Consider the following 24,547-nt stretch of genomic DNA (forward strand, 5'->3'; position numbering starts at 1 on the left):
ATTATTACTTATTATTATTATTATTGTTATTATTATTTTTTAATTATTATTATTATTAGTAGTAGTAGTAGTGGGCGGCACGGGTGGCTTAAGCACGGTCGCCTCACAGCAAGAAGGTTTCGATCCCCAGGTGGGGCGGTCCGGGTCCTTTCTGTGCGGAGTTTGCATGTTCTCCCCGTGTCCGCGTGGGTTTCCTCCGGGTGCTTCGGTTTCCTCCTACAGTCCAAAAACATGCCACCAGGCTAATTGGAAACACTGACTTGTCCTATAGATACCTAGCTGCTGGATGCACAAAACCAGTGCATTGTAGTGCCGGTCCCAAGCCCGGATAGAAATAGGGAGGGTCGTGTCAGGAAGGGCATCCGGCGTAAAAATTGTGCCAAATCGATGCGCGGATCGTAATCCGCCGAGAGCCGACCCCATAACCGAACGGGACAAAGGCAGAGGAAAAGAAGAACAAAATTATTATTATTATTATTATTAGTAGTAGTAGTAGTAGTAGACGTAGTAGTTAGTTGCACTATTATTATTATTAGTAGTAGTAGTAGAAATAGTAGTTAGTTGCATTATGATTATAATTATTAGTAGTAGTAAAAGAACTGGTGTATTATACCACCATATGCAAAAATTTGGACACCCATGGTGACAATAAGGGTTAGAAAAATTATTTTTGCCTTTAAAAACACTGATAAGTCAAAACATTAGGACCACCCCACAAAATGTGGGGCATATCAAATGAGGTTGTACATTGGGCCAAATATTGTGTATGGAGATATTGGAGAGATTATTGCAGGTACAAGAAACTATATAATATATATTGTAATTGTTTAAAACCTTTTCAAAACATTTACCAAGTACAATGCATGTTTACGTTACATAGCTGTTCTGGGATATGCCAAATACTTTAGACCATACATACATGTCAGCACCACTGATCCCAGTCTTTTTACCCAGTGTTTCAAGTAGCCTTATTGAAATATGCTTAATTATAGTAACATCATCTAATAAACCCTGAAGACCATTAAACACACGACTCCCACCAGCCAGTCAGTAAGTATCAGACTGGCCCCTGCATGGATTGGAAAAATGAATCCAGTTTAATTTAACTGGGTTTCTATGAATAATTGGAGTGCAAATTGGAAACTGCACCATGTAATGAGAAAAGAAATGTTGGTATAAGCAGCTGCTAGGATTGTCAAGATTAGCTTTTATAAACCCAGCACTGTACCTTAATAAAGCTGAATAAGTTTATGTTGTTTAATTGTATTAAATGCTGTTTTTATCTGGTGTATTTATTGTTTTTAGTAGATGCAGGTTGTATTGATGCCTCACAGCTCCACGACCCTTCAAGTACGAGTTCCACACGCCAAGCTCCACTTTCTGTCTTTCTTGTTATAATAAATTGCTGAAAGCAGTCTATAGCTATAGGTACAGGGAGGACACACTTGCTTAGACGTCATTTATGTTATTGAGTTCCCCCCACGAGCCCGCAACAACATTTCAGTCCAAAGCAGCAGGGCCGGCCGTAAGATAGTAAAAAATTAATTGTGTTGCTCTTGAGTGGACTGCCATCCTGCCCAGGATAAATCTGTTTGATTAATAAATAAATAAACGTTTTCAGTGAACTTAATAAAACACCTTGAGGAGATTAGGCAGAGTTTTTGCCTTTTCATTATCTTGATTTATTGGGGGGGAACAGCAGGAGGCAGCTGAGATAAAGTCTCAAATATTTCATCTTTATTTAGCCCAGACTGTCAGTGTCAGTTCTGCAACGTCAGCTCGAGTTTCCTTTCCCGAGTGTACAGTACACGCTCCGCTGCTCTCTCCATCTGCACTTAAGTGTTCACACGCCATGAGATGGGTTTTCCACCTACTGTACTTTGTTTATAATCATTACTTATCCTGATTAGGGTTATCGTGGGTCCAGTGCTACCTGGAAACACTGGGTTTGAGCCAGGAATACACGCCAAACAGGGCATCAAGAGGGAAAAGATTAAGAGATAAAGAAAGGAAGTGAAGATCCTTGTTTTTTAAGCCAACGCACTCCACCGTGTCAGGCACAGCTTCACACCCCATGCTTTTTCTAACATAATCCTGATTGACGTGGCGCCATTTTCTGTGGTGAAGCCTCAGTGAACACCACGCTTCTGTCCCTGTCAGTGAAGATAAATTGAAGCACAATTCAGTTTTCTAATATAGTCGTCTTTAAATTTCCCATAGGTCTGTCAGTTTAAACACAGGAATATGTTCACTGGGTACCTGAAGAATAAATATTGAAGAATTAAACCAGGGGAATATTTTGTCCTGGCAGTTCTGCCCTGTGAGGGATTCCTGACGAAGGTCTGCTGACGAAGATCAGACGCTCATCAATGACCTTCAGCATTTACATTTGTTATCGATTCAGCCATATGAGACATGATGAGGACGCTCCAAACACGCAGCCTGCTTCTATTTCCCACAGGGGACGTCCACTGACACCAGAAATAACAGAAATCTCAGGGAAGTGTCCTTGCCGTAGCAGATATACTACCACTGTGTGTGCGAGGCTGCAGACAGATTTAATACTGTGGGACGTAAGTGCTGTCTTGAAAATACCAAATCGCCTGCACAAAAGCTTAGTTTATTACTGACAGCCAATCCAGGGCTTTGTAAAATAAAAGAAATAGATTACTTGTGCTAGGAGGCACAGACAGGAACACTGAGCTTTTGTTGGAGATTAATCCTGATCTGTGCAGCAGTCAGCAGCAGCAGCAGCAGCAGCAGCAGCAGCATCTGTGGTGCACTGAGTAAAAGTAAAGCATTTTACGGCAATGAATATATTGCACTAATTTATTCATATTATCAGAATAAAGTGTTAATTTAGCTCTTGATTAGTAAACAATGTAATCACAGCTTTTATATTCAGTGCAATTAAAAAAATACTTCACACCTTCCCTCTTACAAATGTTTCTATTTTATATTAAATTGTCACGCTTAAGTGTTTCAACCCTTTTAATGAAAGACATCAACAAAATACAGATATTATTTATTTATAATAGTAATAAAGTTATCCACTGCTGACCATGTATAAAAAAGTAATTTTTACCTCAGTTACATAATCAACCAATTAACTACAATGAATTATTATAGATTTTTCTTTTAAAATAAAACGCCTTTATTTGTCATATACATATACAAATGTATATATACAGTACAATGGAATTCTTTCTTTACGTATCCCAGCATGTTTTAAAAGCTTGGGTCAGAGCGCAGGGTCCAGCCATTGTACGGCACCCCTGGAGCACAGAGGGTTAAGGGCCTTCTCAAGGGCCCAACAGTGGCTGCATGGCAGAGCTGGGATTTGAACTCTCAGCCTTTCAGTTGATAGCCCAAAGCTCCACCCACTAGGCCACCACTGACCCGATAAGGTCTCTACCTATAAGGTCAGTGTTCATTATTCCTCTCCTAGAAAGAGACTTGGTAAAATGATTTTCATAAAAGAGCTGCTGGGATGGTAAAAATAAATGCAGGTAAAAATGATTTCTCATTATCATGCCCCTCCGCCACATTTCACGCTTAGTGGCTTAAAACTAATTCCAGTCATGGCAGGAGGTACTGTGAGTGCTGCATCACTCCTGGAATGAAGAGTTTCTACTATAATGATGCAAAGTGAGTTCAACAAAAGCACCCAAATTCATAAAACATTTAAATTCAGTCTTTTGCAAACAGGAGGTGAATCTCTGATCTTCTAATATAATTAAAGTGTCATTTCAATACAGTTAAGATTGTTCTGATTATTTTTTTTGGCGTTGCCACAGAGAATCTGACACATCCGACACCAGGCGCGGGACAGATTTACGCCGTACACTCTTCCTGACGCAACCCTCCTATTTCCATCCGGGCTTGGGACCTACACTGAGAGAGCGCTGACAGGCACTGACAAGTTTTATGCTATTGTATCTTGATCATGCACTGCATTTTTTACTTTCGGTTGTAATTAATACTTTTGCACCACACAAACACCCCTTTTATCCGAGTTAGCCTAGTGGTTAAGGTACTGGACTAGTAAGCAGAATGCTGCTGGTTCAAACCCCACCACTGCCAGGTCGCCACTGTTGGGCTCTTAAGCAAGGCCCTTAACCCTCAGTTGCTTAGACAGTTGCATTGGGACAGTTGTGGCCTAGCGGTTAAGGTACTGGACTAGTAAGCAGAAGGTTGCTGGTTCAATCCACACCACTGCCATGTTGTTGGGCTCTTAAGCAAGGCCCCCATCCCTCAATTGCTTAGACTGTATTATGTAAGTCAATTTGGATAAAAGTGTCTGCTAAATGCCAAAAAGGTAAATGTATTTCCATTCCTGCAGGGGTTCAATATACAGAGTTAAAGCTTGTTTTGCAAATTATAAGTCATGCAAGCATTCTGAGAAAGAGAGAAAGAGAAAGAGAGAAAGAGAAAGCATGAGAGAGAGACAGAGCGAGAGAGACACAGAGAGAGAGAGAGAGTAAGAGAAAGAGAGAGATGTGGTGATGATGTAGTGTGGGAGGGGAGGATTTTAGAGAACAGCAGCTGGACGGTCGGGATCCAGCTCACGACTGAGGATCAGTGGAACTGTGCAGTCCTCTCTTACACCAACACGGTCTGGATTGACACATAACTGCACTTTATTAAGACAGGACACGTGTGTTCACATCTGGAGCAGCGACATCAAGATCATGGAGATTTGCATGCAGTAAAGGACACAACACATCTGCTGAGTGAAAGGTCAGTGGTCAACTCTTCTTAAACATGGAAATATTTCAGTGTCTCAAATTGTTCCTGTTATAGATGTGTACAATTATAATGACAGCTTTGATCCGTAGGATGATTATAAACATAAACAGTTTATCAGGAACACTGGGACTGTTCCACAGGTCAACAGTACAACAAACTATAGCGGTCAAATGTGTTTAATCATAAACTGACCATCACATTCACACAGCCTATGCTGCAAAGGTCAGCAAAGGTCTCGTTTCCTCCCTGTCGTTTATATTATCAGTTTGAGGCTTAGTGTGGAGTTTGCATGTTCTCCCTGTGTCTGCGTGGATTTCCTCCAGGTGCTCCGGTTTCCTCCAGCAAGTCCAAAGACATGCAGGCAGGCCAACTGGAGCTGTTGAAGAGTGTGTGTGTGCCCTGTGATAGACTGGCAACCTGTCTTCCTATCTTTTGCCCAGTGAATCGTACCCACTGAGACCCTGACCAGGATAAAGCAGTGGTAAAACTGACCATGAATGAATGAATGAATGTTTGAGCCATCATTTCTCTTTCTATATTCTTCACAGAAGTAAAAAATAATAGTATTATTTCATGTATACTCAGCACAATGAAATTATTTCTGTGCGTGCTCCAGTTCTGTAGAGTTTATAAGCAGTAAACGTAAGAGTAGACGGCACTCATAACCTCTGCAGATGAAAAATGTGTGGGGTTTTAAATGAGAGGCACAACGACGCTCCAAATAAGCCGAAATGAGTTTTTGATTTCCTCCGGGACGAGCCGAGGCTGCTTCATGCTACAAAACTGAAAAAAACAACCTGCAAGCAGAGATGAAACCGGGGTACCAATTACTTTAGTGACAAAGGAGGGCATTGTGTGAGGAAGAACCCAGAATAAATGAGACAAAATGACTGGCATCCCGACTCTAACCCTAGTGAATTCTAGAGAATTTCAGGCCACTTTAATGATCTCGTTATAGGATGGAAAATAATTAGGTGCAGCCAGTCATCAGTTTAATTTATAAATAATAAACATCATTATTGTGTATTGTCCATCTTGTCAACACAAGATATGCAAATAATGAAGGTTTCACCATCCACTGTACATAATATTGTGAAAAGATAAAGAGAATTCAGAGGAATCTTGTTCTGTTTTTGGGGAAAATGGACCAAAAGGAGCGTCCAGCTCCTGAGTAGGCAGAACATTTCCATCTTAAATATTCCAGCTTGTTTTATTAGTGTTTTAATACACCAAGGTACCAATCTCGCTCCTGTTCTTCTCTGTTCTTCTCTTTTTTGGAGATTAAGACCACTACTGCACAGGCGTCCTTTAACAATAGATTTACCCTTTTTTTTTTTTATATAAATTTTCCCCACTTTTTCCCCCCAATTTTCTCCCCTAATCTAGTCGTGTCCGATTACCCTGATTGCGTCCTCTATACTGATTCGACCCTTCACCGCTGACTGAGGACGCCTCTCAACTGAGATACGCCCCCTCCAGCACGTACAGTCAGTACAGACTGCATTTTTCACCCGCATGAGTCGAGTTCCTATACTGACAGGCACTGTGCATGGAGGGCCACACCCCCATCAGCATTATTCCTCAGCCCAGCAGGGGCCGCAGTCGCACCAGTTATGAGGACCTATGATCCAACTTTTTACCCCTAACCCTGAACAACAGCCAATCCTTGTTCATGTGGCTGCTCAGCCCAGCCGGCAGGCAGAGCTGAGACTTGATACGATGTATTCTGGTGTTCCAGCGTGTGTTTTTACCGCTACGCCACTTGAGCGGCCGTTGTTTCCAGTTCCTGATTGGGAATCCGCTGCCTCTTGCAAAACCCTGATCTGGTCAAGAAGAGCCGGATCACCTATCAGTGTTGGTTTCCGTACAAAGCCGTAACACATATGAAGACCCGTACTAAGCTCCAGGAGGCCGGACCAGTCCTGGAGATCGCATGTCACAGCAGCAGCGGGCAGACACCGCACCCGACCTTCCCTCCCTTAAGCACGGCCCCTCGTTTAGTCTTTATGACATTTTTATACACCTTCCTGAATGCCGTTTCCTCCCTGGTGAGGTTAGTTTTTTTTTGGTGAGGCTGTTTTCATCTACGCTGTCTAAAGTAAGTCATCAGTGTACAAAGAGATGGTACTAAACATTTACAAATACTGAGGCTTCTCTCTAACAAAGTCTAATATCCAGTTTCAAAATGGTACTGCAGTGTTGAATGATGAGCTGAATAAATATCAGTCAAGTGTGGCGTTATTCTTGTGCTGAAGTGGTGTTAAGTACAGTACAAAATACTCTACATATACCAGGGTTTAATCCATGATGATCTTATGCTTATACTTAATCAGTTTTTTTTTTTTTCTGCTTAACCTAAAAAGCCACTCTGAGGCTTTACAGTAGGGACACGAGCATCAGAAATGGACACCAGAGCAAGGAAAGAGTCCAAACAATCCTGCTTGCTCCAGGTCCCTGTGTGTCCCTCAGGCTCTGCAGGCAGGATAAATATTCATGCTGCCAACATACAACCACTCAGGAGTCCATCTAGTCCAGTCTAGTTCAGATAGATCTACATTTTTTAATGTTAGTATTTATGTATTCTATCCCGGCCGGTGCGTGTGCATGTGATTCAGTTCTAGGCTTTAAAAGGAAAATAAATAAATAAGTTTTTATTTAAACTGGATGTTTGTCCTGCTTCACCCAGAAAGCCGTGACATTTCCTGCTGACGCTGTTCCATCTATTATTCATGCCGTGTCACCGGCACATGGGTGGCGTTAAAACAAACAGCGACCTTCTCTCTTTCTGTGTGAGGCGGTGAAAGACTGACCCTGTGCGGTCACCCGGGGCTCCTAATGCACCGGCAGCCTGACACGACAGATCACTCATTGGCTAATAACCACATGATTATGCACGTTGCCAGGATACAGAAAGCTTAATTAAGCATGATTATAAACCTCTTCAAATGGAATCTGGAGCACGTAAGCATCCTGCCCAACAATAACAGCGACGTATGAATTAACAGACAGAAAAACAGTGATCAGAGCAAACATTAAGGCATGAAATCGTCTATAGAGTGGTCTGATCGGAGCTAACGGCCTCCTGATGGTCATTACAGGACAAAAGAAGAATCAATAAACTGTGTTGGAAAGTGTGGGCAAAATATTTAAAGTTTTTTAAAGTCATTTAAAGTCATATGAGAAACGTATTTAATTAAAAAGCCTGTTTAGAATTTTAACTCAATTAAAATTGTATTTATTAAGCATGCAGTCGAAATGAATCTTCAATTAAATACAGAGACACAAATTAGCCAAACATTATAACCGGGGCGCTGTGAGTTTAAATCTCAGCTCTGTTTCCGGAGGGGATTCCTCAAAGGTGCTGCAGTTACGACCTCTGCTGGCTGATCGATGGCACTGCACCAAAACACAGCCCTCCTTTGTCAGGAGGTGAAATACAATCGGTTAATCGGATATGACTAAACCAGAAGGAAAAATTCGAATAAAATGCATTTAAACAGAAGCAGCAGGTGTAGCCTCATACCTATGGGAATGGAAAGACTGAACCCAGTATGCAGGATCCTTAACCAAGGTACCAACCAACCAAACAACACTGTGGCTAAAAATCTGCAAACAAAAGGGAAACCTAAAAAAAATTTGGAATGTAAAAGCTTGGAACAACCTTGATCCTTAATAGAATTGGCTGTCTGTCAATGTCAAGAGCCAAAATTTCAGTTTAGCATATTCTCAGTGTTTAGTGTTAGTATTTGAGTATTCTAGCCCAGTCGGTGCATGTGTTTGGGATCTTGGTTTTAAAGGAAAAATTAAATGGTTTAAACCATCATTTAACAAAATCCTTGACTATTAATACATGAAGCACCGACTCTTGCCCCTGCAGGTCCCCTCTGGTGCTGACGCCTGGGATGGACGGCCAAGCGGAGAAGCCGGATCTGAGGTTCGACCCGACGACCCTGTCCACAGCCGCCGCCGCAGCCTCAGCACCGAGTCGAACCGAAAGCGTCTACGTCTACCTCTGGATCTTCCTCAGCCTGCTGCTCTTTCTCCTCACCCTCCTCATCATCGCCCTGCACAGACTGAAGAACATCATCTCGTCCAGCTCGTCCTATCCGGAATGTGTCAGCGAGGCGGGAAGCTCATTCACAAACATGGAGATCTGCAGCGTCTCTTCCCAGAAATCAACCGTGTCCTCGCTCTCCTGCTGAAAGACGCTAAGATCTTAAGATACATAAATACGAACACAGTGTTTATGTAAAATCAGTAAAATCATACACATTTAAGAGACACAGATATAAAAAAATGTAAAGATTAATGCTTCCCTGACAGTGTTCCCAAAATTGTGCAAAAAACATAAGATGCTGCTGAAATGTTTGAGTTAATCCGGGTTATAATTAATTCATTAAATCATGTTGGCTCTCGTTTTGTTGCTCATACTGTATAATGAACTGTAATAAAACTGTAATATAATAACTGTATGTACAGTAAATCCAGAAATCTAAACATATCTGCTAACCAAACATACTGAACATTTATAAAATTAAAGCTGAATTTACAAGAATCTGGTGTTTCAGTTCAGGTTTAGAGCTCTGCAAACCATTTTCTAATGCAACAGATTTTGTTCAGGCAACATTTCACACTTTTACCCTCATCAGTGGCACCTTGAAGCCATTGGGGCCCTCAAGTGGCCCAGGTTACAAATGTGCATCCTCAAGAAATAGAAACAGAGTCCACAGAGAGCACGTGCACGGTCCAGAATAACTGAACAGCTTCTACTTTACAGATTTTGCACATTTTTACATTTACCAAACCTGATACACACCACATTACACACGTTTCATGTTCTCTTCAGTAGCATTTTTTCACCCCAGTACAAATAAGCAACATTTTGCAAAATCACTATGAGGAATATGAACATAGTGAAGCACAAACTGAAAATAAAGAGTTTTTAAAGTGTAAACTAAATGCTCATTTTACAAAGATGTGAGTCGTTAGATCAGTTGTTTGTCAGCAAGAGACCAAGTGGTTATTGCACAGGCCCAATCCTTTCTAACTCCAAATAAGTCAACCCTATGAATGAATGGATGGATGGATGGATGGATGGATGAATGAATGAATGCCTTTATTGTCACTGTATTAAAAATACAACAAACATTTCTGTGCAACTCCAAGAAACAAGAAACATACACAATTAAGTCCATAAATATTAAGGTCTAAAAACGTATAAAAAGAAAAACTGTATACAAATATACATATTAAAGTATATGGAGAAGTGTAGCATGTTTAAATAAGTATTTTTGCACAAGTTATTGCACTTCAGTTAACAATGTACACTATATAATACATTCATTGACCAAAATGACATTCTGTAAACTCTAATATTAATTTCTTATAAATGTTCTTAGTTTGCTTGTTTTAGGTATTTTATAACATGATATGTTATTTAAAAAAAATAAATTACCATTAACAGCTTTCATTAATGTGATGTAATAAACTGGGTGTCCTTAAAGTCTGGACACGTAGGCAATATCACTAACTATAACTAACTATATGTTTAATAAAATACACACACATACATGTTGCATCACAAATATTGAAAAGCACATTAAAGATGTTTATAATTGATTAATATTCTGATGAAATAAAATGCTGTTGAAAATGTATTGAAATGTATTGGAAATATGCATTCTGTCTGTGTCCAGACTTTAGGGACACCCTGTTTCTATATAACTGTTTCCCACGCCCAAGACATCAGTTACACACGTCTAGTTCAAAGCCAATATATTATTTTTATATAACATCACGATAAACTACACACGTAACGTGTTTCATAGAGAGAGAGAAAAACGATCGGTATTTTTCTTTCAGCGATTTATGACTTTTATTTTGCAAACCGCTCGTACTATGAGTAACAGGGCTGTTTGCACTAAATCTTACCTCTCATTCAGACGCCTCTCATTCAAATTGAGATTAATGTTGATTTGGTTTATTGTATACGTGTTAAAAACAAATAATTGTGTTATTTGCGTTGAGTAATACAGTAAATTATATCTTTAGTACTTTTATTTAGGCTGAGTTAGGACTTTTATTTTGAAAATAAAGAACTGAAATAGCTTTAATACATATTGTGGCAGGTTAAACGCACCAGGACTCAAATAAACATCACCGGTGGTTTATACACGTGTTGATGTGATTATAACAGTTATATAACAGTTATATAACATCTCCTGGTTATATTGGGGTTATATAGAATGCGCTGGATGTAGCTGTGTGTGTCAGTAGAACAGAACCGCGCCTGCGGTCTTTATTTCGGCTCAGAATGAGCGACAGCGAGCGCACAGCGGCTACAGAAGCACCCGCATTCCTCGGCGGGGACAGAAGCGGCAGTGTGAGCAGCCCCCCGCCGGACGGAGACATCGAGTACATGGAGGAGGAGGAGGACGAGAGCGACGCGCTGGAGACCTCCGAACCGAGAGAGAGCGCACCCAGCCCGGCCGAGACCAGCGACGAGAGCGCCCCCAAACGCTGCGTGTACGACGGCTGCAGTGAAACCAGCACTCAGGGGGCCAAGCAGAGGAAACCGTGGATGTGCAAGAAGCACCGCAACAAAATGTACAAGGACAAGTACAAGAAAAAGAAGAGCGACCAGGCCATGGCGTCCGGGAAACTAGACGTGAGTTCGGTGTGTTTAAATAGTGGAACCGCCAGGGGGCGCTGCAATCACGTATAGTGAATTAATACTGTAGCGCCACCAGGGGGCGCTGTAATCACGTATAGTGAATTAATACTGTAGCGCCACCAGGGGGCGCTGTAATCACGTATAGTGAATTCATATTGTAGCGCCGCGGTTCTCCACCAGGGGGTGCTGTAATCACTTATACACTTTGTCTCTAAATCAAATCAAGGTTTATTTGTCACACAGGCGAAATGCATATTTTAATAAACTTTAATACATTTTATTTCATTAGAATATGATTCAATAACATCTTTAATGTGTTTTCCACTATTTGTGATGCAATATGTATGTGTGTGCATTTTAGTAAACATATGGTTAGTTAAAGGGCAGTTGTAACCCAGCGGTTAAGGTACTGGACTAGTAAGTAGAAGGTCACTGGTTCAAACCACACCACTGCCAGGTTGCCACTGTTGGGCCCTTGAGCAAGGCCCTTAACCCTTAATTGCGTAGATTGTATACTGTAACCCGCTTTGGATAAACGTCTGCTAAATGCCGAAAATGTAAATGTAAAAATGTAAATGTTATATAGCAATATATAATTAGTTATAGTTAGGGACAGTAGTAGCCTAGTCAGGGCTTTGGGCTATCAACTAAAAGATTGAGAGTTCGAATCCCTCTCTGCTCCAGGGGCGCCGTACGATGGCTGACCCTGCTCCCCGACCCCAACTTCCAAACATGCTGGGATACGCAAAGAAAGAATTTCATTGTACTGCACATGTTTATGTATATATGACAAATAAAGGCATTCTATTCTATTTAATTCTATTCTACCGTAGTTAGTGATATTTCCTGTGTGTCCACACTTTAGGGACACCCTGTAGTGTATGAATACTGTAGTGCAGCAGTTTTCAACCCCCCTGTGTCCAAAAATAATATTTGGGACTCCCTTGATACGGATTATGATATTATTTTGTGTTCTTGATTATGGGAAATTAGCTGAATCCATGATTAATCCATGAGTATCTTGGTATGTTCTGATTTTGGTTGATGATGTGGGTTCATTTCTGGTGAACTGATGGTTTACTTCAAGGGAATCTAGGGTTAAAAAGTGACCTTTGCACTTTTGTGGTGGGCAAATCAAATATGTGTCTATTCTCAAAGACCCAATGTAGGCTTTAGGTAGATCTTTGTGACATCACAAGATGCCATATATGCCAATACCCTATGGACTTCTCTCAGTTAAATGAATGAACTGCTATAGTGGACAAACGGGTCACGTGTAAAGGGCCTTGACTGATGTGGATTAAATACAAACACAGCTGCACATGTGTTATATTCTTTAATTAGCAATTAACTGTATATACCAGTAAAAAGCTCTGACATTTAGGGCCCAATAATAGGTGCTCTAATGACACCATCAAAAGTGTAATAGGAGGAAGATGGACAGTGGCTGCAGTTGGAAGCTTACTGACAGATAGTTGCCCCCAAGTTACAGTCAAATGACCCATTCCTATCAAAAGCTGTACTTGACATTTCACTTTATTTAGAACACTTTATTAATCCATGTACCTACAATATTGAAACCATACAATGCCACGTACATTCTAATTAGTTATGGGATATGCTGTATTATTATTATTATTTCTAAAGGAAATGAATATTATATTACTAACGTCGGGTTTTTAAAAGAATCTCACCTGGGTATCAGTAGAAATATTGTTTACGGCGTTTGGCTCTCTCTAAATATCTATTGTATTATTATTTAGTATTGTGTTTCCTTACTAACAAATAAAGGCACACAAGGTTCTGAGAGCTCTGTATGTGATTACAGGAGAGCTCAGAGGAGACACCGGTTTCAGTGACGAAGCAGCGGCTCGGTACTGTTGGAGAGCGACCGGCCAGACCGTCGCTTATAGAGCAAGTGTTAAACCAAAAGAGGCTGGTGAGTCCCTGTATATCACAGGATTATTTCTAATACATTATTATTAAATATCTGATCACTTTAGCAGACGTCATTTTTACAGTAATCTACAGTAACGTAATGCTGTGTGTTCTAGTCTCTGCTGAGAAGTCCAGAGGTGATCAGTTTCCTCCAGCAGCAGCAGCGCCTGCTCAGCGTGCAAACCCCGTCCCAGAACCAGCAAAGCTACTGAGCACAGAAACAGACGAGTCCGTATCTGCAGATGCTTCCTCGGCTCTTCATGGGTAAACGTGAATGATGTGGAATCTGGTTTTGGTAGAAGAAACGTCTTCATAAGTCGTCATAAGACTCATCATGGTCTGGAGGAGTTGTGATGATCTTTAGTAGCAGATTTTCTTCACCACAGCCTATAAACGACTGTCATTTTTAATGTAGTGTTTTTAAGAACTCTGCTCGATGCATTTATATTTATTATTTTAAACCGATTATGTAAAAATCAGCTGTATGGTTGTATTAAACCATGCTTTTGAATACTAGTGGTGCCTATTTAATGATCTTATGTGCTACAGGAACTCAATTGTGTGAATCTCTTTCTAATGTAATAATGTAATCCATCAGTATTATGTTTTCATTCCTGCTTTAGTTTTTTAAATGTGTTTTTAAATGGTCATACTGGTACAGGTAATAAAACATTTACAACAGTCCATTTTTTTCGGATGTGTGCTTTAATTCAACTCGAACTATAGCAAAGCAGCCCCAAAACATTATGGATCCTTCACCATACACCCTCTCCTGTAGGTTTGGGGGATTTTTTTCCTTTATAGGCTTCATTTTATCGCCATAAATATAATCAGGTAATCAGTGGGACCAGTAAAGTTGACCACGGCCGTAGTCCCTGGGTGTGAAACTGATATTTTAAGGTCATCGTGGTCATAAGTCAGTTTTGGTTTGTGTATTTCTTTAGGTCTTAAGTAAGAAGACACACAGCTGAGAGGGAAATACTGTATTTCATTTCAAAATATGATACAAATCAAGACATGAAAGTTATAGCGTTCACACTTTAGTTATGTTTTTAACACAAAACGAAACACCAAGCTAACGTAGCTACTACCGATGCCGTCTCCGGAGTCGGCATGTAGGTGCTTTAGGGTGTGTTTTGTTTGTGAAAGCCTACTTGTACCATAAACATCTAGTGCTGTTCCTCAGGCTGTCCTGTAGTTATGGGCTATATGTACGGGGTTTAGGACACAGATGAAATAGGGTTGTGTGGGGAGCCCATTTGGGTCAGAACCTTATCGAGCCATTGCAGGGGTCCATGCAGGTGGATCTCAATCCAGCAGGGAGTGCTAGTGACGTCTTGGCGGTGGTATTCTGCACCCCAGCCCTGAAAAGACCCAAGGAACCATTAGTGTTGATGAAATACCACGATTAAGACCATGATGAAAACCGTCCACGTACCTTGACGAAGCTCATCCTAATGGTGCACATCTTGGTGAGCTCGTACACCACCTCAAATCCGTGGTTGACCGACTGCGACAGCAGCTGGGCGAACAGCTGGTTGTTGAAGATCTTGAGGCTGCAGCCACTGGGGATCTTGCAGACGGTGGTGGCGTGGAAGCCGTGCTGATAGTTGCAGTTTCGACTCTGCACGAAAATGCTGCTGTCGCTCAGGCATTCGGCGTACACCTCACCTCCCACGTAGTACAGGTGCACGCCTAGGGGTGATACACATTTCGTTAGAATTTCACTTCTCTGTCTGAAATGCCAATGACATTTCCTATTTTTAGATTTTTTAAAACTATAAACACCTTTATTGTTTTTACTTAGGTCCTCAGGTAAAGTACACTAGCCCACTACTGCTAACCCTCTACAGCAGTGCTCCCCAACCACCGGGCCGCGAACAATAGATGAGCAGGTCCGTGGGTCATTTATTACCGTGCCGCACAGAAAAATAAATAAAGAATAAATAATTAGAGATCGCTACAAGAGCAATTCAATTTCCAACACACTTCGGGTGTTATTGTCCCCAATCACCACTAGGTGGGAGCAGCATCAGTATTCACACTAATTTTCCATTCCGTTCATCTGTTTTAAATCCCCCCGCCCCTGCCGGTCCGTGAAATTATATCTTATATGGTGCAAGAAAGGTTGGGGACCGCTGCTCTACAGGTTTCGAATCTCAGTGGTGCAACCGGTCGGAGGTCTGCATGGATATGATTGGCTGATAAAGTGGCTGAAACAGTATAGTCTTCGGGAGACGTACTGCTCAGTGTGCTCTCAGTGGCGGTCCCAAGCCCGGATAGAGATAGAAGTCTTGGGTCAGGTAAGGTATGATGTTCTAATGATAAAAATGTCTTAAAGTCTCAGTTTCCATGAACAATGAGCAATAAATGCGATAAATCCAGTCTACAGGATAAATAACGACTTTAATTAAACGGAAAATAAAATCACCTTTGCCTATGTGCCGGCGGGTGTGTTCGATGGTGGAGTTGCGGTTGACGTTGGACAGCAGACCAAGACAGAATCTGTTCTTGTTGTTGGACGGATCCGTGAAGCCGTCCACCAGGACGCTCCGAGACGAGGCGTGGAAGGTCTCGCCGACCCGGTTGTTCAGCTCGTAGTACGCCACGGAACACCAGTGTTCAGGTTCCTCGTAACACACAGGCCTGAGGTCTGAGCACACACAGCACACGCAACACACACGCCGATGTTATACTGCAGCTACGTGAAGTGTTTATAAAGCTCGATCTGATCTGTGGTCCTACCTCGGTGAGGAGCGGACAGGATGAGTTTGGTGCAGCTGGAGGATTCCCCTGGTTTTACGTCCTCTGGAGGGGTGGTTTCCATCATGCTGTAGGGTGGAGGGGGGCTCTCTTCTGATCAATGAGCAGAAATAATAAAACTGAAGCTTGATTTATGATTGATTACATAATCTTGCATCACATGATCAAATCTGATTCCAAATTCTCACTGTCGTCTATGTTGTTTATGTTACTCATACACCAATTAGGCATTACATTATGACCACCTCCTTGTTTCTACACTCCCTGTCAATTTTCACTTACCATATAGAAGCACTTCGGAGTTCTACAATTACTGACTGTAGTCCATCTGTTTCTCTACATGCTTTTTTAACCTGCTTTCACCCTGTTCTTCAATGGTCAGGACCCCCACAGGACCACCACAGAGCAGGTATTATTTAGGTGGTGGATGATTCGCAGCACTGCAGTGACACTGACATGGTGCTGGTGTGTTGGTGTGTGTTGTGCTGGTATGAGTGGATCAGACACAGCAGCGCTGCTGGAGTTTTTAAATACCACTCACTGTCCACTCTATTAGACACTCCTACCTAGTCGGTCCACCTTGTAGATGTAAAGTCAGAGACGATCGCTCATCTATTGCTGCTGTTTGAGTCGGTCATCTTCTAGACCTTCATCAGTGGTCACAGGACGCTGCCCATGGGGCGCTGTTGGCTGGATGTTTTTGGTTGGTGGACTATGATCAGTCCAGCAGTGACAGTGAGGTGTTTAAAAACTCCAGCAGCGCTGCTGTGTCTGATCCACTCATACCAGCACAACACACACTAACACACCACCACCATGTCAGTGTCACTGCAGTGCTGAGAATGATCCACCACCTAAATAATACCTGCTCTGTGGTGGTCATGACCATTGAGGAACAGGGTGAAAGAGGGTAACAAAGCATGTAGAGAAACAGATGGACTACAGTCAGTAATTGTAGAACTACAAAGTGCTTCTATATGGTAAGTGGAGCTGATAAAATAGACAGTGAGTGTAGAAACAAGAAGGTGGTAATAATGTTAGACGCACACCGTACCTGTGATGTGGTAGGGGCTGGCGGGATCCGCCGTGCTGCTGGGCGAGTTGGGGTAGCTGTGCGCGGTCGGGGACTGGACAGAGCTGGGCGGCGAAGAGGAGAACGAGCCGCAGGGCAGTGGAGGAAACGAGTCTGGAAACGTCGCGTTCTGTGGCATGAGCGGTTCGTTAACCAGCGAGGCGTTGCGGAACTTGGCCAGCAGGCTGTGCTGAGGGTTGAACTCGCTGTGGCGAGGAACCAGGACCGGCGGCAACACTGAGAAACAGAGGGGAAAAGAGGGTGAGGAGAGTACAGATGGGTCATGGAGTGACGAGTCTAATAACAACAGGGTAGTGGTTAAGGTACTGGACTAGTAATTGAAATGTCGCTGGTTCAAGCCCCACCACTGCCAGGTTGCCACTGTTGGACCCTTGAGCAAGGCCCTTAACCCTCAATTGCTCAGACTGTATATTGTCACTGTACTGTAAGTCGCTCTGTATAAAAGCGTCTCCTAAATGCTATAAATATAAAAACTGTTTAATAAATCAATTATATAAAGAAAACTATATGCCTCCAATATTGCAGCAGCAGTTTAGGGAAGGCCCTTTCCTGTTCCAGTCTATAAAGTGATAAAGAAAAGCTCGGTTTATCAACAGCTTTGGAATGAACCTAAACATCAACCGAAGCTTCCTTGACCAACATCACTGCCCAACATCAATGCTCTCTTGATTCAATGGGCACAAATTCCTACAGACATACTTCAAAGAGTAATAACTAATAATCTACAAGGGTCACTCTATTCTCTATACTGTTTGTTTTTGAAATGGGATGTCCAACAAGCCCATGGTGAGGTGTCCAAATACTTTTGGCTATATAGAGTACGTACACATGAGCTCACATCTGCCCAAGACGGAGTCACTGTGATCAATAGGGGAAAGGGAAACCCTCTTTTTTACTTAAACATTGAGGTAAATACACTCTTGGACTCCTGGGTACAGCGGTGTTGGAGTTACGTCTCTTATGTTTAGATTTCTCAGCACTGAACAGTTAAATAAAACCGTATTAGCCGTAAGAACGCGGGTACCTGGTGTCTCCACGCGGCGGTAATGATACGGATTCACGCAGATATCTTTTTGCTTGGAGCCGAACGGGAACTCGCAGCAGTCCAGCGCCTTGAGCTCGTGGTGCGACTGCAGGTCGGGCCAGCGCCACACGCGGCAGTAGATGACGTGCGGCAGGCCTTTACGGTGAGACACCTGCAGCCGTCCGTCCAGCGACCTCGGGATGGTCACGCACTTGCTGGGCTGGCCGGGGCAGCTCAGCGCCCTCTCCAGCTCCTCCATGGCTCCTTTCTTCTTCTTCAGCTTTTTGACCAGCGAGTCCACCGCCTTCTCCGCCCACTTCTCCTCCTCGTCGCCCTGCTTCCAGCCCAGTAATCTCTTCACCGCCGGGCTGGTGAAGGAGAAGAGGGACGTGATGGACGCCGTGGAGTGCATCGGGACAAAGCGCAGGAAGAACGCTCGAAAGGAACTGGGGTAGGTCAGGGACGCTGTTTCCTCTCGGGCAGGATTCGGCTGAAGTGAGGATGAACCCCCTGATGGGGTTGTTTTCTTTAAGAAGCTCAGAGTATGGAGGATCTTTATCTGCTGGAAGAAAACTAAACGTTAATCTTATGTGATTTGTTACGTCGTTAGATTTTTTTTTCTGGTGTTCTCCTTGTTTTTTCATAGGTTTCCTCCTACACAAGTCCAAAGACAAGTCAAGTCAATTGGAGCTTCCAGAAAATGCCCAGTGTGTATGTTTGTGTGTGTCCTGCGATGGACTGGCGACCTGTCCGGGGTGTTTTTTGCATTTCGACCAATAAATCAGACCTATCGTGACCCTGAACATGTTAAAGCGCTGAAACTCCACATCTTGGGTTTCTGGGAAGGTCCTGACCAGGGTACTGAAGTTTTTTGGATTTCCTTTCACTATTACACCACTGTTTGCTAACTCTGTTGGGTTTACCCACCTTGTACACACACCTAATATTTAGACGCACTGTGTGGGTAGACAATTACTGACTGCTTTCATGTCAGGTACATGTAGTCACCCCAGTGTTCCCAGTTTATCAATCAAAAGGGATCCTGATTGGATGCAATATGGGTGGTGGAGCATATTGAGCACTGCGATAGCACTAATACAGGCAGTGACAGTGCATGTTGTACTGGTATTAGTGTATTAGGTGCAGCAGTGTTGTTGGGATTTTTAAATACACTTTAATCCAGTAGTGGCTTTATATTTTTGGTTAAAGTGCTACCAGTACAGCACACACACTGGCATGTCATTACCCAGTTAGTGCCAGTGCAGTGCTGATAATGGTTCACCATCCAAATAATATCCCATCTATAGTGGTCCACTAAGGGTCCATTTCTATTGTTGGATGGAAAGTCCAAATTTGGTATACATCCTTGACGACGGTGCCAGTCTACCACACATCACCACACACCTTTTCATACACGACACTGGCATATAAATAAAAACAAATGAAGTACTCAGAGGGAAACCCTACACAGACAGTTGTCTTTAAAGCGTGGGCACCTGAAACTGTGTAAAAATGACACAACCTGCTAGTATCATGACCATATGTTTTTTTCCCACCCTCAGTTTGAAACGTAGGACCACAAAACATATTATCTGATTCCAGTTTGTAAAGGTGTCAGTTTACAAGTTCTTACTGGAAGTCGAGCTCCCTAAAGTGATGAACGATATACTATAACCTCTAATCACATAAACCTGCAGGATTAAGTAAATGTAAATGAAAGAAATTCAGAATTAAAGGGAAGACAGACACACGGCAAGCAAAACAAGACGAAGATGAACGACTGCACCGTGGACGACAACAGTCACGTTTTGCTGTTTGATGTCGCCTTTTTGGGATTCATCACGGCCTCTGTGATACACGTCCGTGTACAAGCTCCTGACCATCAGACGTGCCATTAAAAAGATGTAAAGCTGCCGTACACAGCTATTTATTTAAAACGTTTTATAGTTTTATATAAACATCCTGTTGTGTTTTTAAGACGTGCTTTTAAAGCCTGAAATAAAAAAGTCTAAGGCTGTGTACTTTAGAAATGTGTACTGACCCTCTCTCTCATATACAGTGGACAGGTGTAGCATAAAGCTCTCCAAATCCCAATGTCACATACTGCAGCTTTAAGTTCCTCTTCCATATGTACAAAAAAACAACCTTAATTTGACTGTACATGGTAGTATAATCCCTCTATTATGCCCTAATATATTAATTATATTATTTCATTATAAATTAAGAAGTTCGTTAACAGGTTAAGTGGTTAATTAATGTCTGTCTGCCTACAAATTCTGAATTCAGGCACAAACCTCACACCCTTCTGTACAAGTGCTATATTAAACACATATTAAAGTGTATAAAGTGGTGAATTTTATAATAATAGCAATATAATATTGGTCTCTGGAGTGTTGCAGTGGGACTCGAGTCTAAGGTTTCTGCTAAAGCGGCGTCTGCAGGTCTGACATCAGGACCACTTATATTCACCTCACAGGTTTTGTTTGTGTTGTTTGTTTGTTTGTATTTTGTGTTTTCTGTCCAAAAATACAATAAAATAGGTGTGTATTTTGTGAGAATCTGCTGTCCTTGACATTTCTCCGACTGCGGTGTGACTTTATATCACTTGTGTCCGGCTTTAACATCCGCATTAAGAGCTTCATCACAGTAACACCATGTTTATTCAATAAAATACTTTTAACAGTGAATAAAAAACGTGTAAATACAGAATTGTGGTTTATGAGCGCACTTGTCATCTCAGCCCCGCCCATTAAAGATCATTTAACTACATGTTATTAGACTTCATTCCTTTAATAATAAATACAATAAAGCAAAATAACAGTTTATAAGTGTTTAATTTCTTACCTGTTTGTGATTAGTTGCTGGACACACCGCGGTATGTTTTGCTCCAGGAGGCTCCGGGTGCGTGTGCGCGCACAACTTTGCGTGTGTGTGTGTGTGTGTGTGTGTTGTGTGTGTGTGTGTGTCTGGCAGTGTAAGCGCGTGTGTTTGGATGGAGCCGCGGCTCCGGCTGCACACCCCGGCGTCAGCCAGACTGGAGCCGCAGTGCCTGCGTGCCTGATTCATCCGCGCCGCCGGAACTTTTCCCAGCGTGGCGGACACACCGAGCAGACCAGAGCCTTTCTGAGTTCGGAGCTGTGGGATTCGACTCCGATTCAGAGTTCAAATGATGTTACGATACGGAGTCGACTCACAGAGTCGACTCCGCATAATGGGTTTTAGGCTTCATTGTTTTTTATGTTTATTTAACTATTAAGGTTATTGTTAATTGTTGAGATGTGTAAAATCAATTATTTAAAATGTATTAAGTTTACAACTTTTAAATGAAGATAAAGCTTTTGAGCTCACTGGTAGCGCAGTGATCAGCTATGCTATCGGCAGCCGCCTTAAAGTAAAATTAGTCTGTTCTTAAAAAATAAATAATGAGTCTTGTTCCTCGGCCTTTGTCCCTTTGTCCGCAATGATTTGGCTCGATTTTTACACCGGATGCCCTTCTTGACGCAACCCTTCCTATTTATTCGGGCTTGGGACCGGCACTACAATGCACTGATTTGTGCATTTAGCGGCTAGGTGCATATAGGACAATTCAGAGTCTCCAATTAACCTGGCTGCATGTTTTTGGACTGTGGGAGGAAACCGGAGCACCCGGAGGAAACCCTCGTGGACACAGGGAGAACATGCAAACTCCGCACAGAAAGGACCCGGACCGCCCCACCCGGGGATCGAACCCAGGACCTTCTCGCTGTGAGGCGACAGTGCTACCCACTAAGCCACCGTGCCGCCCTAAAAATAAATAATAAGTAAACTTCAACAAATAATCCGACATTATTGCTTTGAATAGTTCTTGTTTCTTATAGCTAGATAGACGTCTATACGAAACTGAACCGAATCGTTTTCTTGAGCAGTATCGACTCCAATTTCTGTGTGTTTGACTCACAATTTCTAACGCCTGGAATCTGTGAATCGACTCTTTTGGGGTTCGACTCCAGACTCCAGTGACGCTGACTGAAAGTGCATTATGTGAGGAGTGAACGGTTGACGGTTAATCGATGATAGGTGCTGTTTTACTGCAGTCTGGAATGGCAGCAGAGTTTGAGAGAGAAGTAACGAGCTCAACTCTCATTTAGATCTCAATCTCACATTAGAAACGGTGTAAGAACAAGTACAAGGCAATGTTCATCTATTAGTGTTTCCAGATCATTCTAGAATTGTCAAGGGAAATGTAAATAATTACAGTATTTGTATTATTGGTAACTGTTCAAACCATATAGAATTTATTATCCAAGATTGTTTCATTATTGTACTTTTTTGTTTGTTTGTTTATTAGGATTTTAATGTCATGTTTTACACTTTGGTTACATTCATGACAGGAACGGTAGTTACTCATTACACAAGATTAATCAGTTCACAAGTTTAATATCGAACAGTCATGGACAATTTAGTGTCTCCACACACCTCACTCCCACTTTTTGGACTGTGGGAGGAAACCGGAGCACCCGGAGGAAATCCACGTGAACACGGGGAGAACATGCAAACTCCACACAGAAAGGACCAGGACCGCCCCACCTGGGGATTGAACCCAGGACCTTCTTGCTGTGAGGCGACAGTGCTACCACCACCACCACTTATACTACAATAATAGTAATAATAATTCTATTCCCAGTATCACTTCTACTACAATAATAATAATAATAATAATAATAATAGATTAGTACTACTACCACTAGCACCACCACCACTAATAATAATAATAATAACAACAACAACAATAATAGATTAATACTACTATCATTACCACCACTACTACTACAACAATAATAATAATAATAATAATAACAACAACAACAATAATGAGAGTAATAGCGTAATAGCAAATACTATTAGCACTACAATAATAATAATAACAACAATAATAATGAGAGTAATAGCACTACTATTAGCACCACTACTACTACTACTACTACTACTACTAATAATAATAATAATAATTGCATAAAATTTAATTAATATGCAAGCTAATGTAAGATTGTAAAGTTTAATTTAATTTTTATTTACCCTACACACACAAAAACAGTGCACGACATTTTGGCGGCGCGCCAAAAAACCTTTATCCACGGCACTACTTCCTCTTGGCGGATGTGTATGTTTTAATTTCACGTGTGCGCTTTGTCCGCTCCAGTTAATGACGCAAGCCTGCATGGCGACACAGAGTCTACAAGTTTGACATTTTCACAGTTTACAGCAACTGCAGGGGAACGAAACAATACTCGCAATAATGACAGCGCCCTGATTCAGCCCCCTGATCCAGCCCCCTCATTCTCCCTCTGTCTCACTGACCAGGAGCATCTGCGGTGGTGTCCAGTAAATAGAAAAGAGAACCAGGACACACTTACTGGTCCCATCATACAGTGAACCATCACAGGAACATCAGATACTAAATGACACGTGGTTTCAGTCAGTAATGTGGAATTATTATAAACATTATAAACAAGTTCTGAACCCCAAAATTAGATGCTATAAAATGAGTCCTGACTGTCTGGAGTTTCCACCCTGTACACAAGCTATTAGCAACCAGGAGTGCAACCGAGCATGATTTACCTTGTTCTTTAAAAAGGTGCAAACACCTTAAAACACCTTGTTTTATTGTTAATATGCAAAAAGTACTTTTAATTCTGTAATAGTGAGTGCAGTTAAAGTTAGCACGCTGGCTAATATTCACAATTTACATCTTTGCTGTTGTTTTTGTGTATAGCTAAATAGCATAGCTAACAAACCTTACAAACAGAGCAAAGAGTGCGTAAATAATAAAGCGTCATGGCATGGTGCATGTCAAACATGTTAAACATGACCTTTTCAACCGTTTACATGTTTTATAGTACACGGAAAACTTTTGGTAAAAACTAGTAAGGGTAAAGCTAACACAACGTGCCAAACTAACCCATGTTGGTGTAGATGGAGCTGAAGAGTATGCTAACCTGTTCTGTCTGGTACTATGTAAACATACATCTGTACATAAAGGTCGTAGCACGCTCATCCAGCCTAATTTTACTGCCCATTGGCATAACATGAGCTAAAATTCAGAAATGGGCAGCGACTGGGTTCGCAGAGCAAACACATGCCAGGTTTAACCTGCCAGCACAGTTAGCTGGCTTGTTTTTACAGATGTGTACATCCTGAACATAATTAAATGACCAGAATTAGTTTTGTTGTGCCTGGTGTTTCCAGCTGCATTTACAAATGGTTCACTAATTTTACTTCCACTTGACAAAAATTGCCAAAAGTGGATGGTGTTTTGAAATCAGGATGG

General features: G+C 41.9%; 3 protein-coding genes across 5 annotated transcripts; 2 read left to right on the forward strand and 1 right to left on the reverse strand.

The window, feature by feature from the left end:
- Window positions 1-4,601: 4,601 nt before the first annotated feature.
- LOC134332754 (serine-rich and transmembrane domain-containing protein 1) lies at window positions 4,602-9,252 on the forward strand. The gene is made up of 2 exons (XM_063014544.1): window positions 4,602-4,740; window positions 8,627-9,252. Exon 2 carries the CDS (start codon window positions 8,652-8,654, stop codon window positions 8,949-8,951), a length of 300 nt encoding a protein of 99 aa, XP_062870614.1. The 5' UTR covers window positions 4,602-4,740; window positions 8,627-8,651; the 3' UTR covers window positions 8,952-9,252.
- A 1,609-nt stretch (window positions 9,253-10,861) lies between these two features.
- On the forward strand, window positions 10,862-14,042 carry rfxap (regulatory factor X-associated protein). Its single transcript, XM_063013768.1, has 3 exons — window positions 10,862-11,416; window positions 13,251-13,361; window positions 13,477-14,042. Exons 1-3 carry the CDS (start codon window positions 11,063-11,065, stop codon window positions 13,570-13,572), a joined length of 561 nt encoding a protein of 186 aa, XP_062869838.1. The 5' UTR covers window positions 10,862-11,062; the 3' UTR covers window positions 13,573-14,042.
- A 286-nt stretch (window positions 14,043-14,328) lies between these two features.
- On the reverse strand, window positions 14,329-21,202 carry smad9 (SMAD family member 9). Of its 3 annotated transcripts, none has more exons than XM_063013765.1 (7): window positions 21,085-21,202; window positions 18,241-18,799; window positions 17,178-17,432; window positions 16,106-16,216; window positions 15,792-16,013; window positions 14,799-15,055; window positions 14,329-14,724 (listed from the first exon to the last, which is right to left on the reverse strand). In XM_063013765.1, the coding sequence occupies exons 2-7, from the start codon at window positions 18,650-18,652 to the stop codon at window positions 14,581-14,583; spliced, it is 1,401 nt and encodes a 466-aa protein (XP_062869835.1). In that variant the 5' UTR covers window positions 18,653-18,799; window positions 21,085-21,202; the 3' UTR covers window positions 14,329-14,580. The 3 variants fall into 3 exon arrangements, with proteins under 3 accessions (XP_062869835.1, XP_062869836.1, XP_062869834.1); XM_063013766.1 differs by having other exon boundaries at window positions 16,106-16,213; window positions 18,241-18,802; XM_063013764.1 differs by having other exon boundaries at window positions 18,241-18,802.
- Between the last annotated feature and the right edge of the window lie 3,345 nt (window positions 21,203-24,547).

This window comes from Trichomycterus rosablanca, chromosome 18 (assembly GCF_030014385.1).
Source record: "Trichomycterus rosablanca isolate fTriRos1 chromosome 18, fTriRos1.hap1, whole genome shotgun sequence".
In the NCBI taxonomy this organism is placed as follows: domain Eukaryota; kingdom Metazoa; phylum Chordata; class Actinopteri; order Siluriformes; family Trichomycteridae; genus Trichomycterus; species Trichomycterus rosablanca.